The sequence below is a fragment of the Protopterus annectens genome, chromosome 3.part1 (genome assembly GCF_019279795.1).
Source record: "Protopterus annectens isolate FY-2018-M chromosome 3.part1, PAN1.0, whole genome shotgun sequence".
NCBI lineage: Eukaryota > Metazoa > Chordata > Ceratodontiformes > Protopteridae > Protopterus > Protopterus annectens.
Window position 1 is genome coordinate 665,847,451 of NC_056732.1, and position 16,594 is coordinate 665,864,044.

At 36.6% G+C, this 16,594-nt stretch overlaps 1 protein-coding gene across 4 annotated transcripts in view; it reads right to left on the bottom strand.

Annotated features, from left to right (window-relative positions):
• Positions 1–16,594, bottom strand: part of ASAP1 (ArfGAP with SH3 domain, ankyrin repeat and PH domain 1) — a 2,547,392-nt gene that overhangs the window by 885,809 nt on the left and 1,644,989 nt on the right. For all 4 annotated transcript variants that reach the window (XM_044067036.1, XM_044067034.1, XM_044067035.1 and 1 more), the window contains one exon: positions 10,004–10,073. In XM_044067036.1, the coding sequence (XP_043922971.1) occupies positions 10,004–10,073 (70 nt within the window). The remainder of the gene's footprint in view (positions 1–10,003; positions 10,074–16,594) is intronic.

Sequence of the window (16,594 nt, forward strand, 5' to 3'; positions counted from 1 at the left end):
CCAAGCATTGGATCATATGCAAACTACAACCTTATTGCCTGAAACCCAAATGGAAAGTTCAGAATTCAACTCCATTTCCAAAACCTGAATGGTGAGAAACAGCACTCTGAGCCTAAACAGATCCGTGGAAATCCCTCTGCCATACTATGGAGGAAACTACATAGGACCCCCAGCCCATAAGCAAAATATTTGTTGAGGGCTATGTGATGGACTAAGATAAAGGAAGGGTAACCCCACTACAAGACTGGGGGACAAAGTCCACCACTGTACAGCCTAATGATAGGACATGACAAAAACAGAAGGTCCTTCACACTGTGATGACCACGCAGTAACTGGCACCTCAACATCCACTGAAGCAACACTTTCAATATATGGACAAATGGGTCAGTAAATATGATGATTGCTCTGAGGCAAAAAAGGCACAGAAGGGCTTGAGCTTCCATCCACTTTAATGTCCTCATCCAGGATACTGACCATGGCATACTGAGACTTCCATGAAGTACAAATAAGGACCTCTTCCACTTTATGCATTTTCCAGGGCCTGCAACCATGGAAGGACTTAAGCAAGGTCGACTATCAGGGAGTCTCAGTAAGGCCACAAGAAGAGAGCCATTTAGATAAGAAAACAATACAGTCTCTTTACCAACTAGATCTCTGTCATATTGGCAAGCACATTGCTGAACACCCTTGGTGCCAATGATGGATCCAATGCCAGCATTTTAAGTGGTCTACTCTCACATGAAAATCATATCCAACAATACCACTTAGGCACCATGAAGTACCTGGGCATGATTACCCAGAAAGTTATCATCTGGAACTCAACCTTCTGGCTATACGTCTGGTAAATCAGCCTCCTAGCTGACATAACAGATGAATGTCTGAAAAAGGCTACTGAAGCTTAACCACGGTTTATCTTTGAGAAGTCCTCTTTCTGAGATGGGCTCATAAAGAGAAAGTTGAATTACCCATGGAATGAGGAGACATCATAAAGACCCTCTGCAGTGGTTAATGCAAGTTTGCTTTTAAGGATATCTTCAAAGTTTTGCAAATCTCCCCAGAAGTAAGCATTCAAAATGGTCTACCTCAATTCACCACTGAAAAATCAAAGCCTGAGCCATGTCACCTGGCAAAGATGTGCATTAAATGCTTCTGTCCAGGTTAAAGTTAAGCGCAATCCAAACTGCAGTGTGCTTGGGGAAATGGAATGAAAAAATGGCCATAAAAATCTTAACCCGATGGTCTTCAAACTCATAATCAAGGACCCCTTCCAATTTTCCAAAGCATAATCCACAAAAGAGGACTAGAATCAAGTATGTTTATTGTGTTGAAAGCTTTGGATTTGCAATCCACAGGCAAAGCAGTTAGACACTGTAGTCTGTTCTTATATGGACTGCAGAGATCACTTAGAAGTCTGCATTAGGGTGTTTCTTGAAGATGCCACTGCATTCCACAAGACATCCTTATCCTGTCAAAATTCTGAACTTCTAATCCAGTGTAAATGGGCTACATAGTGTGGTCTTTTGTCCTATGATGGACTGCAGAGATCAAGTGGAAATCTACATCAGCATGCCTCATGAGTATGACACACCATTCCATCAGATGATTAAAAAGGACATTATCTTCTTAGCAGTAACAGAGGAATCTGAATACTTCAAGGATGCCACATAGGTATCCTGCAAGATAGGTTTCAATGGAACATGAAGACTCCTCATCTTTCCTTCCCACATACTGTTGGAGAGAAGGCAATGGAACAGGCCAACCCACAGACGACCTCAAAAGAATGTGACCATCTCCAGAGATGGCGGCAGTATTATCATTCGCTCTTTTCTATCTATGAAGTACTGAACTCAGTGTCCTCCAAGCTTGACCTTAAGAAGGAGGGATACTCTTTACTACCCCTGGGTCAAGAACCAGATCACTTCCACATGGTGTTAATCACAAGCTACCATTGGATGGCAGGTGAAAGGCTCTGTTTCTACAGCATCTGGGACTAGACTTGCAACTAACTGTGGACTTTGGTGTTTTATATATGAACATGTATGTGTGTGTATGCGTGTGTGTGCGGGCGCATGTGTCTATTTTATATATATATATATATATATATATATATATATATATATATATATATATATATATGTGTGTGTGTGTGTTTATTTATGAAATACACGGTTTCCATGATTATGATAAAATTCATATAAATAATTACAGATAGAGAAGAAAGGGATGTTACAATCTAATATAATAAATCTAAAAGTTTAATTCAAGAAGGATGTCAGAGAAAATAAAAAAAAATCAATAATATTTATTTGGAACTATGCCACTGCTCCTTCTGAGCAATGACTGCCTTTTTATCAGACAGTTTAAATACTGTGGTGTGACAACAGATGAATACAGATGTAAAGAAAAAGCATGGAACTGGGTATAACTGATATTTTCATTTGAAAGTGTATTAGTTAAATTGTGGCTCAGTCTACAGTTTTTGTTTATGGAAGGACATATGTTGCTATTAAAACACTGAGAAATAATGGGATTTCTAAGATGGCTGCACACTGATTAATAGCTTCACTTCAACTCTGAAAGATAGGGGCCAGTACCTCTGCTAGATTTAGAAAATTCAGCTACTGGCTAGTAAGTACACTGCCCGGAGAGAAGAAACTTAGACAGACTGAAAGAAAATCAAATAGAAAAGGTGAAGAGAAAACAGACTGGGAAGAATCCTGCAGCTGTTCAGCAAAAATGAATTCAAGCTCCAGCTTTGGTGCAAAACATGGCTTACAGTAATCTAGAGGATAAAATAAGTGAAATGTGCTCAAAGCTGATTAAATAAGTGAAACACTGAAGGAGTATATCAACTCAAATAACAAAAGACTAGAAAATGGAAGAAGCTTTAAACAGCTATTCACATGAGCTGATAAAGCTGCAAAAATCAGAGGCCACAATTAAGAAAAGACACAATGAATATGAAACTGTTCAAGAAGAGCTGTTCTAAAAAAAAAAGTTGGAGGGCACAGCATTCAGAAAAACCTGAGATTGTCTGCTGTACCAGAGAAACTGGAAGACACAGACTATACCAATTTTATGAAAGCACAAATAAGCAAATGGACTGGTATTCCATATTAGGATTGGATAATTAAAATGGCATATTGTGTGTATGCTCCAAACCTGGTCAAGAAAAAGCAGCCAAGACCTGCAATAGCAAAGCTGCAATCATACCAGCAGAAATAGTTAATTCCAATAAAATTGTGTCAGAAGGTCAAAATATTAAAAAACTGGAGACAGTAGACTGTTTGTTGAAAATGATTATTTACTGTACACGCAAATGTAACCTGGCAATCAAGGAATGTCAAGAGGCAGGTGTAAAATTCAAGCTGTTGTATCCAGCTATCTTCAGAATATTTTTTCCTGGAAGATCAAAATAATTTTTTGATGCAGAACAAGCTCACACAGAAATACAAAAGTATGTTCAACAAGTGAGCCAACAAACAGAAGACACGGCGTCTTGTTCTTCTGATAACAAAGCACATAGGGAGAGACACTGCCAGTGAAACCTTTTATAATCTTCAAAAGAAAAATGCTTGAGAGACAAAAAAAGCACAGGATTTAACTTTGACCTTGGACTTGAAACTTGAACCAGAGTTTTGGGTTAGGAGACGAAGATGAACAGAAAGAAGACCAATAACACTGAAATTTGTGAATAAATGTGAGATCACAAAGCATCATTCACATTTGTGAAACATGACTTTGCAAGTAAAAGGGGAAAGACTGGACTTTTGTTGACGGTGTGGGGGGGGGGGCTGAAAAGCATATAAACCTCTTCATGGCATTAATGTTTGGAAGGGCATTAAAAGAAAAGGAACTATAATACAATTATCATTCTTAACAATATTTGTATAAATCATTTTATGACATACTGCAAAGGTGGCAACTCTGCTGAACCCTCTAACTATAGACCCATCGCTATTCTCTCACCGCTCTCTAAGATCCCTGAAATATGTATACATACTCAACTGCTGTCCCATCTCATTCACGAAAATCTCCTCACCCACTTGCAACATAGTTTCCGCCCTAAACACAGTACCTCGACTGCCTTACTATCCTTTACTCAAAAAGTTGCAGAAGCTAGGGACAATAACCTCCTCATCTCCTGCCTATTCCTTGATCTCTCTAAAGCCTTTAACACTGTGTCTCATCCCAGCCTCCTTAGACTCTCAGACCTAAACCTCTATCCTTCTACTCTTGGCTGGTTCCAATTCTACCCTACTGGCAGAAACCAAGCTGTTAGACGGCAGCAGGCTTTCTCACCCTTTCTTGCTGTTCAAACAAGAGTACTCCAAGGCTCCATACTTGGACCGCTCCTTTTCAACATTTTTACCAACAACCTACATTCATCCTGCAGTCTGTCATCTGTAATACAATACGCAGATGACTCTACTCTCTTATCTATCTCCAATAATATCTTCGAACTACACACACTAACACAGAATTCCTTTATCTCTGTTGAAAAATGGCTCACAATCAACTAATCCTTATCCCTAAGAAAACTCAACTCCTTCTCTTCCTACCTCAGACACTCTCTCACCTTAAATCCAATTTTTCTCTTTCCTCCCTAGATGGCACCACTATCTCCCCTGCCTAACACACCAAACTCCTTGGGGTAATAACTGATGACCAACTATAATTTGACTTGCACATACAACAGGCCATCCAAAAAAAAAAAAAAAAAAAACAATAAAAACTTGTACCACTTTATAGGAACAAAACATTCTTCACTACTGCAACTAAACGCACTCTTGTGCAGACATTTCTCTTACCTAGTCTTCTATACGCTTCCCCCATCCTTACCAATATCCAAACTACCTCAATGCAGAAACTGGAACAAACATACAACAAAATTGCCACATTTATTCTAAACCAACCACTCTCTTCACATCACTGCCTCTCACTAAACAAACTTCACTGGCTGGAATTTCCGCACCTTCTCCTACAATCAAAACTCCACACTACCTTTTCCATACTCAACAACCCCTCTGCTTGCCCTGTTCTCGCCTCCCATGTTACTCTCTACTCCCCTCCCCCCGCCCTTTCCAGAGTGCTGATCAGCATCTTCTCTCAGTTTATAAACACAAAAGGAATATTGACAAACTACTTTACAAACACTCTGTCTCACTAAATTGGAACAAACTCCCTCTCCATATTAGATCCAACCTTTCCTTTCCCTGTTTTAAAAAGAAGCTTAAATCCCACCTACTAAACTTGAAATCATGCCATTGCCTTGACCACAGATAGTCTTAGTCTGACCTACTGTATAACCTGTTGCATCTCCTATCTGTCTTTCTCTGTTAATAACTTCTGCTTAAACTAACCTCATAAACCCATAGCTCTATTACTACAGCCCCCTCTTTTCTCTTCCCCCCATTCTCCACACTATTTATCTTCCCCCTCCCACTTCCTATCACTGTTTATACATTGTCCTTCTTTTGAACAATGATTATCTTTTGCTTTTACTCTCATATGGAGTAAATTTTAAACCACTGCTATCAGTGCAAACCTTAATGTTCATATTTTTTTCTTTTGTTTTTCTCTTTATAATTAATTTCATACTTGCACTGTTATTTTTAATAGTTTTTGTCCTGCATGTTTATCTTTGCTTATGTTAGCTGGGGCTCTTTCCCCTTGGGTCTCCACTGAAAATGGGTTGCTTACTATCAGTGCAATGCAAACAGCTACTAACCTTTTCTTTTTACAATTATTTTGTATTGTGATTATTTAATATTTGTATACTGTCATTTTATCTTTACTTATGTTTGCTGGGGCTTTTGCCCTCGGGTCTCCACTGAAAATGGGTTTGTTTGCAAACTCAGCTGGACAAACCTGGTTAACAAATGTGAAATAAATAAATAAATAGTAAAGCACTGACAGTTACTGCTGCATGTTATAAAGATACTAAAATAAGCAACTCTCTTTTTTCCTTCTTTTTTTTAGTTTTAAGAAATGTGGGTATTACAATGCAAAAAAGAGCAGAAAGACTAAACAAAAACATGCTTAAGTTAATATGCTCTAATTCTGGGGTTGTTAAGGTGAGGGATGGGGAGTAAAAGCTTACATGTTATAATACATGCAGAACTGATACATTTTCTGTTCTGTGTAGGTGACTGTCAAGGCCCTAGGTTTAATCTAATAATATTTTTTGTATGTGAAAGCAAGTCAATATGAGAACACTGAATTTAATGAAAAGTTTTCCTTTGGCAAATAAATATTCAGTTTGAGCAGTCTGTAGCTGAGGGCAAATGTACATTTTATTCCTAGGTTTCCATGGAGACAAGCAGACTACTATGCAATAAAAGCCAGAACACATTTTTTAAGGCTAAATATTAATGTTTTTCACATCTGGGAGAGGACTAACAATAAGATAAGAACAGGCAGCAATTAGTGAAAGAAGGAGCACAGGCTGTAATGTGAATCTTAGCATAGATAACCTTCATTTTACGTTAGGATTTGACTGTGTGTGTGTGTGTGTGTGTGTGTGTACATAATTTTGTGTGTTTGTTTAAGCTAATAGGTTAATGGGGTGTTCTGGGGCTGTTTTTTTTTTTTGAACGTTTTCATGAAAACAAAAAGTCTTGTAAAATGTGACACAGTTCAAAGGAGAGGAAAAGAAACAATAAAAGATTCACCTGACAATCATTAGTATGTGCATGTAACAAAAACCCTGGAAACAGATATCTAAAAAAAGTGTCATATACACTGGATATAAAAAGTATACACACCCCTCTTACATGCCAGGTTTTTGTGATATGAAAAAATGAGACCACAATAAATCATTTCAAAACTTTTCCCACCTTTAATATGACCTATAATCTGTACAATTCAATTGAAAAACAAACAAATCTGTTAGGGAAAAAATATAAAAAAATAAATACTCTGGTTGCATAAGTGTGCACACCCTTATACTAATACTTTGTAGTGTGCACACACTTCAACTAATACTTTGTTGAAGCCCCTTTTGATTTAATTACAACATTCAGTCTTCTTGGGTAGGAGTCTATCAGCATGGCACATCTTAACTTGGCATTATTTGCCCATTCTTCCTTGCAAATGTGCTCCATATCAGTCAGACTGCGAGGGCATCTCTTGTGCACAGTTTCTTCAGGTCACCCCACAGATTTTCTATTGGATTTAGGTCTGGGCTCAGGCTGGGCCATTCCAAAACTTTAATTTTCTTCTGGTGAAGCCATTCTTTTGTTGATTTGGATGTATGCTTGGGGTCATTGTCATGCTGAAAGGTGAAATTACTCTAAATCTTCATCTTTCTAGCAGACTCCTGAAGGTTTTGAGCCAAAAGTGACTGGTATTTGGAACTGTTCATAATTCCCTCCACCTTGGCTAAATCCCCAGTTCCAGCTGAAGAAAAATAACCCCAAAGCATGATACTGGCACCACCATGCTACACAGTGGGGATGGTGTTTTTCTGGTGATGCGAAGTGTTGTTTTTATGCCAAACGTACCTTTTGGAATTGTGGCCAAAAAGTTCAACCTTGGTCTCATCAGACCATAACACATTTTCCCACATGCTTTTAGGAGACTTGATGTATTGTTTTGCAAATTTTAGCTGGGCCTGGATGTTTTTCTGTGTATGAAAAGTCTTCAGTCTTGCAACCCTACCCCATAGGCCAGACATATGGAGAATACAGGAGATTGTTGTCACATGTAATACACAACCAGTACTTGCTAGAAATTCCTGCAGCTCCTTCAGTGTTGCTGTAGGTCTCTTGGCAGCCTCCCTGACCAGTTTTCATCTTATCTTTTCATCAATTTTGGAGGGACGTCCAGTTCTTTGCAACATCACTGTTGTACCATATTTTCTCCACTTTTTGATGACTGTCTTCACTATGTTCCATGGTATATCCAATGCTGTAAAAAATTTTTTGTACGCTTCTCCTGACTGATACCTTTCAACAATGAGATCCCTGTGATGCTTTGTAAGCTCTCTGCGAATCATGGCTTTTGTTGTAGCAGACAACTGAATAAATGTCAGGAAAATCCTACTAGGGCAGTTGAACTTTATTTGGGGTTAATCAGAGTCTTTTAAATTGATGCAGCAGTGTACTCAAGAAGACTGAATGCTGTAATTAAAGCAAAAGGTGCTTTAACAAAGTATTAGTTTAAGGGTGTGCACACTTATGCAAACAGCTTATTGTACGTTTTTTATTTTTTTATATTTTTTCTCCTAACAGATTTGTTTTTCAATTGAATTGTAAAGGTTATAGGTCACATTAAAGATGGGAAATGTTCTGAAATTATTTTATTGTGCCTCATTTTTTATATCACAAAAACCTGGCATTTTAACAGAGGTGTCTACACTTTTTATATCCACTGTATGTGATACATAATGTTTGCAACTAGGAATATGTTAAAATAGTTTGTTTTCTTGTTGATAAATGTTTGCCTGTGTCTTAAGTGATAATTCAACAAAGTTGTTAAAAGTAAAAAAAAAAAAAAAAAAACTGAAATCAGGTTACATAAAATGGCTTTTTAGTTTTTAACTTGGGGCATTATAGTCATGCCCATCACAGTATCCTATATCCTGTAGTGTGCATCTAACAAATTTCAAATCCATGAACTTCTTCTAACTTTGCTAGCTGAACTACTTGAGAAAATTAGCCAGATTCAGAAAATCAACTTAAAACTAAAAGCAAAAGAGACCGATGCCACCAAAGTTCACTAAAATCCACAGGCAAGGTGACTACATATAGTGTGGAATTACCATGAACCACAAGGAAAAAAATAATATTCCAATAAAAGTTTTATTGCTTTTCATCCCTTTTCATTGAGACTTCATCAGAATAAAAGCTAGGTTATAAAACATTCCTTATATAGGAAGTCATAACAGGTTTTGTTAGTTAATTGATTAATTAATAAATAAATTAATCTTCCTACCAGTATGTAAACCTTTTCTTAAAGATACAAGACCTAAAATATATGACAAATCACACAATAGGAAAATTCAGTTAATAGGAAAATGCAGTTAAAAATGCCTAAAATAAAATAAAATATAAAGTATGTAAAGTGTAAAATACTTGTCAAGGTCCAAAAATGAATGCTGTATTTTAAGCAGTTGAACATTACATTAAACTAACTAAATAAAAATATAACTTATATTATATACATTTACATACAAGTATAACAGTACTGGTAATGTCGGTTGGATTATTTCTGAGGTACACCAGTTTACTACTGTTGTACTATAATTTGGCTACTCTAAATTTTAAAATAGGTTGCACTGAAATATACTCATTTAAGCCCTGAGTAGTACAAGCATTCAGTCTAAATTGTCACAGCAACTCTCTATACTCCAGTGTATTTGCTACAAAATGCCAAACTGTACAGGAGAATAAACCTCACCATACAGGATACTACGGTATCAACATGGTAAATGGACTTGTAGTGTGAGTATACCATAAAGTCAACTCCTGCTCATGAGAAATCTGGGGTGCCTTTGTTTGATTTCTCCCCAGTCACAGCAGTAGTAATCACATAAAAAGTAAAGTTGCACTTGGGCACAGGACACTGGCACTACCATTTCATAACAGTGCCAGGCAGGACACAAGTTTGTTATACATTTCCCACAAGATGGCTAGATGCCTCCTGCTTCTAGTTAACAGGTATGTACCAAGCTGTATTAGCTGGTTAAAATGTGAAATGTTTTGGACATGAATATTAAACTGGTATATGATATCTGTACAATGTTTCAAAAGCTATTCAAAAAAACTGCATAACATTAAATAACTAATTTAAAATACCAAAAGGGGAGACACCTTAAATATGTCTTAAAACTATGTAGTGCATCCATATTTTAAAAATCTGACAAAAATGGAAAGACAGCCAGGGTAGGACTTTTGATTACATTAATACATCTGACCTCCAAATTACATCAGATTCCAATAAATAAATAAGAAAAAAAAAACATCCTTGGTCTTCAATGTGTAATGGAAACAAAACTTACTGTTGCATGCGATATAGTAAGTATTCCATTTTTTACAGTGCACTTTCTTCTCTGCCAAACCTTTCTGATCCTAAAAAGAATGTAAGCAAGGATAAATCAGTAAATTATATTCAGAAAAATAAATGCAAGCACGTGAAGACACAGTCAAGCATCTTGGGTTTGTTGACAAAATGATCTAAATGCACATATCGCTCACATCATCTTACATACAGCTTCAAAAAGGCACTATGTTTTATGCAAACACAAAAAACAAAGTGCAAACACAAATGCACTATAGGTTAAACAAACAATTTTCTCAGTTTAAACTGTTTACTGACACCTTTTTAAAAACAGAAATACAAATAATCCTAACTTGTGCAAATACTGTGCTGATACATATACAAATCCTTAAAATAGACTTGCTGCCTTATGTAACGATTTAAGTGTAGGCAGCAATTAGAAAAGTGGAAAGACTGCATGAAAACTTCATTAATATGCCCCTGAATTAGCATTTACAATGTATTTCTTGTAACAGTTCATTAACATTCTTGAAATAACAGTATATTATTCCTTGACTACTTAAAAATGGTCAACTAAAGCTCTGCAACACAAGCAGTCACATTACTGTCATCCTTAATTTAACAAACAAAATATGGAAAAGCAGCAACACTCTGGGAATCCCAAAGTCAGGGAGTGGGGTTACAATGGTACAATTCATTCTACGGGGAAACAAAAATGGTACGTATACAACTTACTTTGTAATTATTTTTTTGCATTATCTTAACCCTTCAATCTGAGTAGTATAAAGAATTATCCATTTCCATGCAAAAATCCTTACTTGTCTGCAGATAATAAAGTAAAGGAAGACTAACATCCCCTACGTAAATGCAAAGTATTCTGTCAACAGTTCTACTGACTTGTCACCAGATAACTCACAGAAACTTAGAAATTCAAACTTAAAACATTGTTGGCATCCTGTCAAGGCAGCTACACTTGAAGAAGATGAATGCTGTATTTCTTAATTTTCCCCACCAGACACTGCGATCTCAGAGCTGACATATATATATATATATATATATATATATATATATATATATATATATATGTGTGTGTGTGTGTGTGTGTGTGTGTGTATATATATATATATATATATATATATATATATACATACACACACACACACACATATATATATATATAAATACACATATATTATCTATGTGTGTATGTATGTAATTGTGTGTGTGTGTGTGTGTGTGTGTGTGTGTGTGTGTATATATATATATATATATATATATATATATATATATATATATATATATACACACATATGGGTCTACTATAGATGATCTAAATTCCAAAAAGCCGATTTCCATATGGCCAGCACCATATGATCGACTTTTAGAATTTCGAACATCGTTTAAAAAAAAATTTACCTACACATTGCTAGCAGGGTGGGCAAGCATCCCTGCACCCCCTCACACCCCCTGCAATTTACATATACCAACTCTGAGATCGCACTACAGTGCGGAAGATGGAAATCTTCCCATTCCACACTATACGTAGATGTCCATTCTGCACATTCGAAATTCCAAAAGTCGATCATATGGTCTCGGCCATATGGGAATCTGCTTTTTGGAATTTTGATCATGTGTAGGGGGGCTCATAATATATATATATATATATATATATATATATATATATATATATATATATATATATATGTATGACAAAACACCCAAACGATCAATCCCAAAAAATAAAGATGAAACACAGGTCCCAACGGAGCACCAAACTGACTTAAAAACTACAAGAGCAATGTACTCTACGAACAAGAGTTGAGTATGACTTGTGGCGCCAAAATTCAACCAGCAATCAACAATCCAAATCCCATGTCCCTGTATGGAACCGGAAATTACATCACATCCTATACATTAAATGCGAAATGCGTAACCTGCGCAGTTATAGTATTTGTTGGTAGGATGGGCTTGAAATGCATATTTCCATTCTTCCACACAAGATATACCATACAGCTGTGTTGGATTGTTTTTGACATTTGTGTAATGGTAGGGATTTGATAACAATAACATACAAGTTATCGGACAGTGATTATGCATTGTATTATTTTGACATTTAGGGTTATCTGTGCAATAGTAGGGGCTTGCTAATAAGAATATATCAGTTATCGGATAGTGATTTTATGCATTGTATTGCTTTGTTTTAGCTTATCATGTAAATCATGCATTCATTATATTGTGCACAGGACGTAATACGATAATATATGGTTATTTGTGCTATTGCAGGGGTTTGTTAGTAAGAATGCATAGTTACTAGATAGTGATTTTATTTATTGTTTTATTTGCTGCGCAGGTTACGCATTTCGCATTTAATGTATAGGATGTGATGTAATTTCCGGTTCCATACAGGGACATGGATTTACCTGTTTATGCAGCACTTTTAATGAGGTGAGATTTTAGTATTTAATGATAGGTTGCTTTGTGTTTTCTATACAATATAAAAATGTTTAGTGATCATTTAGTGTTTGTCTGAGGAAGCGGTGGGTAACACCGCGAAAGCGCTTACACAATTAAAGTCCTTTGCTTTTATTTTTACCGTTGCATTATTTGCTCGAGACTGAGCAGTGTTTTACGTATGATATATGCGTTTCGATTTGGATTGTTGATTGCTGGTTGAATTTTGGCGCCACAAGTCATACTCAACTCTTGTTCGTAGAGTACATTGCTCTTGTAGTTTTTAAGTCAGTTTGGTGCTCCGTTGGGACCTGTGTTTCATATATATATATATATATATATACATATATATATATATATATATATATATATATATATATATATATATATATGTGTGTGTGTGTGTGTGTGTCTGTGTGTGCATGTGTGTATATATATATATATTTTGGTTTTAGCTAGACACACCTCTCTTGCAAAAAGCGTATTTTGTGCTTTGTGACCATTGGAGTGTTGTTGTTTTAACAATTACCCTTCCATGGTTTTAGTTTTTTTAGGTTTGAATAATCACTTTTTTATTAAATATAATACAATTATTCATAGTGGACTGATTCTGTCACAAGGTGTAACTGTGAGGATATGGCTAGATGGCCAGATGGTGTAATACATGGCTTATGGAGTCCCCAGTCTTATCCTTAGGACTACATATGTGGTCCTAAAAATCACTACATTATAGCTACTAATGTGGGGGCAGATACGAAGATAAAGGTTATGGTATCTCAAGAGTGTTCTTACTGCTCTGACGTACAGTGACTACACATGTTGTATATGTATTTAGTGGGAGAGTGGTTCACTACATTCCACATCAAGGAGTGCAGGGGAGCTTGCTTCTCAGAAAGTACTTCAAAAAATTTAGTGAGAAATTTGTAATTCAGTAAGTTGACACACACACACACACACACTGAAGTTTACTTTTCATAACTGCTGAAACTGCAGTACAAGGTTATGCAAGCATGGTAAGGAGATACTTTTTTTGTCTATTCTTTTGGATAGTTTCTTACAGACCTGAACAAAACACGTTCAAAAAGGATGCATTCAGTCATGCCTTGAAAGTTTCTCCCAGTGAGTGAACTAAAAATGCTGCAAGGGCTACAGCTATAAATGGTGGTTTTACTTGTATTCTTCCCCTCCTGCTCCACAATAAAGCATAATCAACAAGAAGAACATGAATTGCATGCTGATGAGTATTAGGCTATAAATGAGCCAAATATACTGAGCGACTCTCCACAGCTACTTCTACTACACATGCAAGACAGTCAGTGATGAAAACAGGAACAAACTTGTTTCTACTTGTCAGATTTGATTCCCTCATAAGAACTCTTGCAGACTTCTTGTTTATCGTGTACCTTAGGAAGTGTGGCAGCTGTAAAGTTTACAGATTGCCACCTGACATGCTTATTATTTAAGTGAGGTAGCCCTGACAACATCCAGATGATGTGCCTAAGGAGGCAGTCAGACCTCCACTATTTTAAAAGATTTCACAAAGTAAAGGAAAGACAATAGCGAGCTAAGGTAGGTTCTCAAACAAGATAGATAGCTTCACTGCAGCTTAGACCTTAAGACAAAACATGACATACTTTAAGAAGACAAATGGAATGTTAATAGTCTGGTACAAAAATAAACAGAAAAGGTTTCACCAAGAAATAACATACAGAAAAAGATTTCAAAATTCAAAATACTAGTGTGGTTAAACAAAGCTAGATATCAAAGAACATAGTCTCCTGATACATAACTCATGCTGAGGTCTGTCAAACAAGGGACCTAGTTAACACTTTTCCTGAAAAGAACATTAACAAATTTCTGTATAATGCACCAAATAATACAGCAATAACCCATGTCTGGGTGTGGGTAATGCTGGATTTATCCACGGTTGGTGTGGTTTGGTCATGAGGGTGAAGCCTGAGTGACCAAACAAAGAGAACCGTGGGTAAATCCAGCATTGCCCACACCCAGACATGGGTTATTGCTATTATACAATGACATTATGTAAGGAAAAAAATACTTTTCTTAAATAATGTCTTTGTATAAGGGCAACGTGCTGTCCTTCTAGTGCTAGACATTTCCTTGAGCCTTATCTGATGTACTGCTCATGCGTTTGGGACTTGCGTTCTCACACATACCCCGTACATCAATGCTTGGGAAAGTAAGCAACGGAGAAAAGAAGATCTCCACTGATCTGTTTTTCTTTTTTTTTAATTAAAAAAAAAACTTTAGGGCAGTTTAGGGGTAGGAGAGAGAGACAGCATGGACGAAATACAAGGGATAACAACATACCTGATTTCCCTAGTACTGTGTCCATGCTGGCTCTCTGGTATGCCCGGAGACCAGACTACAGATTTTACTTTTATTTTTTAAGAAATGAAAATAAAATTTAAAGAATATACCAATGGGAAAAAGTCTGGGCAACTGAACCTTTTTCCGTTAGTATTCTCGGATTTACAACGGGCATGCTGGTTGGGCTGGCCAATCAGTGTGCATGTTTTGGAATGTTAATGGCCAGTCATTGTATAATATAGGATCTGCCACAGAGGAAATGCTCTACAGAACGCAGCAAGCGTAAATCAAGCTTTGCTCATACCAAGAGAAACAAAGGTAAAAATAAAGTCTTAAATAAGCCATGGTTCAGTACACAAGGGGGCATTTATTTATTTGTTTAACTAGGTTTGTAACTGACCTATGACATAAGCCTCATTCCGCATGACCCAAACATAAGGCAAGAAGCAGTAGAATTTGTTTAGCTGTAGCACTTTATAATACTTGCTTAATTATTAGCAATATCTATACTTGATCTACAAAGGCTGGTCAGTTCTGGTTGATAACTAAACTACTACACAATGTCATATGCGTGTATGTATGTGTTTCTTCACAGAGTGCATGACAAGAAATTGAATAGTGATATACTAAAAGTCATAATACTGAAAACAAAATCCTGGAAAGTCAAAATGCTGAAACTTTGCAATATTAAACTCAAAAATACTTACTATGAACATACATGTCAAACACAACACAGTCGCAACACAGTCAAAAAGCAATATCACTTATCATCTGTTACTAAAACTTGGAAACGACTGCTAATATGGGTCCTTTTTGTGTGTGTGTGTGTGTGGGGGGGGGGGCAAGTCCAGCTCCCTACACATCTTGGGTAGTAGGTATTTTGATTTCAATATTTTAACATTTAAGAATTTTGATGTTTCAGCACTGTACATTTAGCATCATAACTTCTAGTGTACTGTTTTTCACTAAGTTGACACACACACATCAACACAAACACACACGTATGTGTGTGTGTGTGTGTGTGTGTGTGTGTGTGTGTGTGTGTGTGTGTGTGTGTGTGTGTGTGTGTGTGTGTGTGAGCAAGCATGTGAGTAAATTACTTTAAATCACTGATGAACTCTGACTAATAGAAAATATGTTGAAGAGGTTCACTGGCGATCAGTACTATCAAAATACAATTACTTCAAACTGAAGTGATTGCATGTGCAAAGAAACCCGTTACACTTGCGATCACTTAAACAACTCAAATCTTAGCTTTTACATGGGGGCTTCTCTTTGAATGGGTGAAATGAAGCTATGGCTAATACATGAAAGTATGTATCCAACAACAGTGAGGAAGATCCCTCTGCAGGTAACCTTGCAAAGTTTTGTTGCAGTTTGACTGCAATATAATGTGACCACTTGCACCAGCAACAATTTCCAAAAAAGTGGCAAGAGATGAATCTGTGCCATGACCAAATCTATGGCACCCACACAGACCTACAGATACACACATGCACAAGACATCTTTACTGGAAACAAGAAGTACATATGTAGTATTAGTGTAAAAATGTGTTCAAAACTCACACACACACACACACACAAAACAATAAAAGTTCTGTGGGGAGGAGGGTCAAATGGTAACAACCAAAGCAGTTAAAGCAGTTGTACGGATTTGGGTAGAGCAGACAAAGAGTTCCTAAATGAATCAAGGTACAATGCATCTTTGATATCTAGAGGGAGAGAGTTCTAAAGAGAAAAGCCAATACAGATATGTTGTTGAGGTCAATTTCAGAACTGGGAAAAACTGTGAGAAGATCACAAAACTACA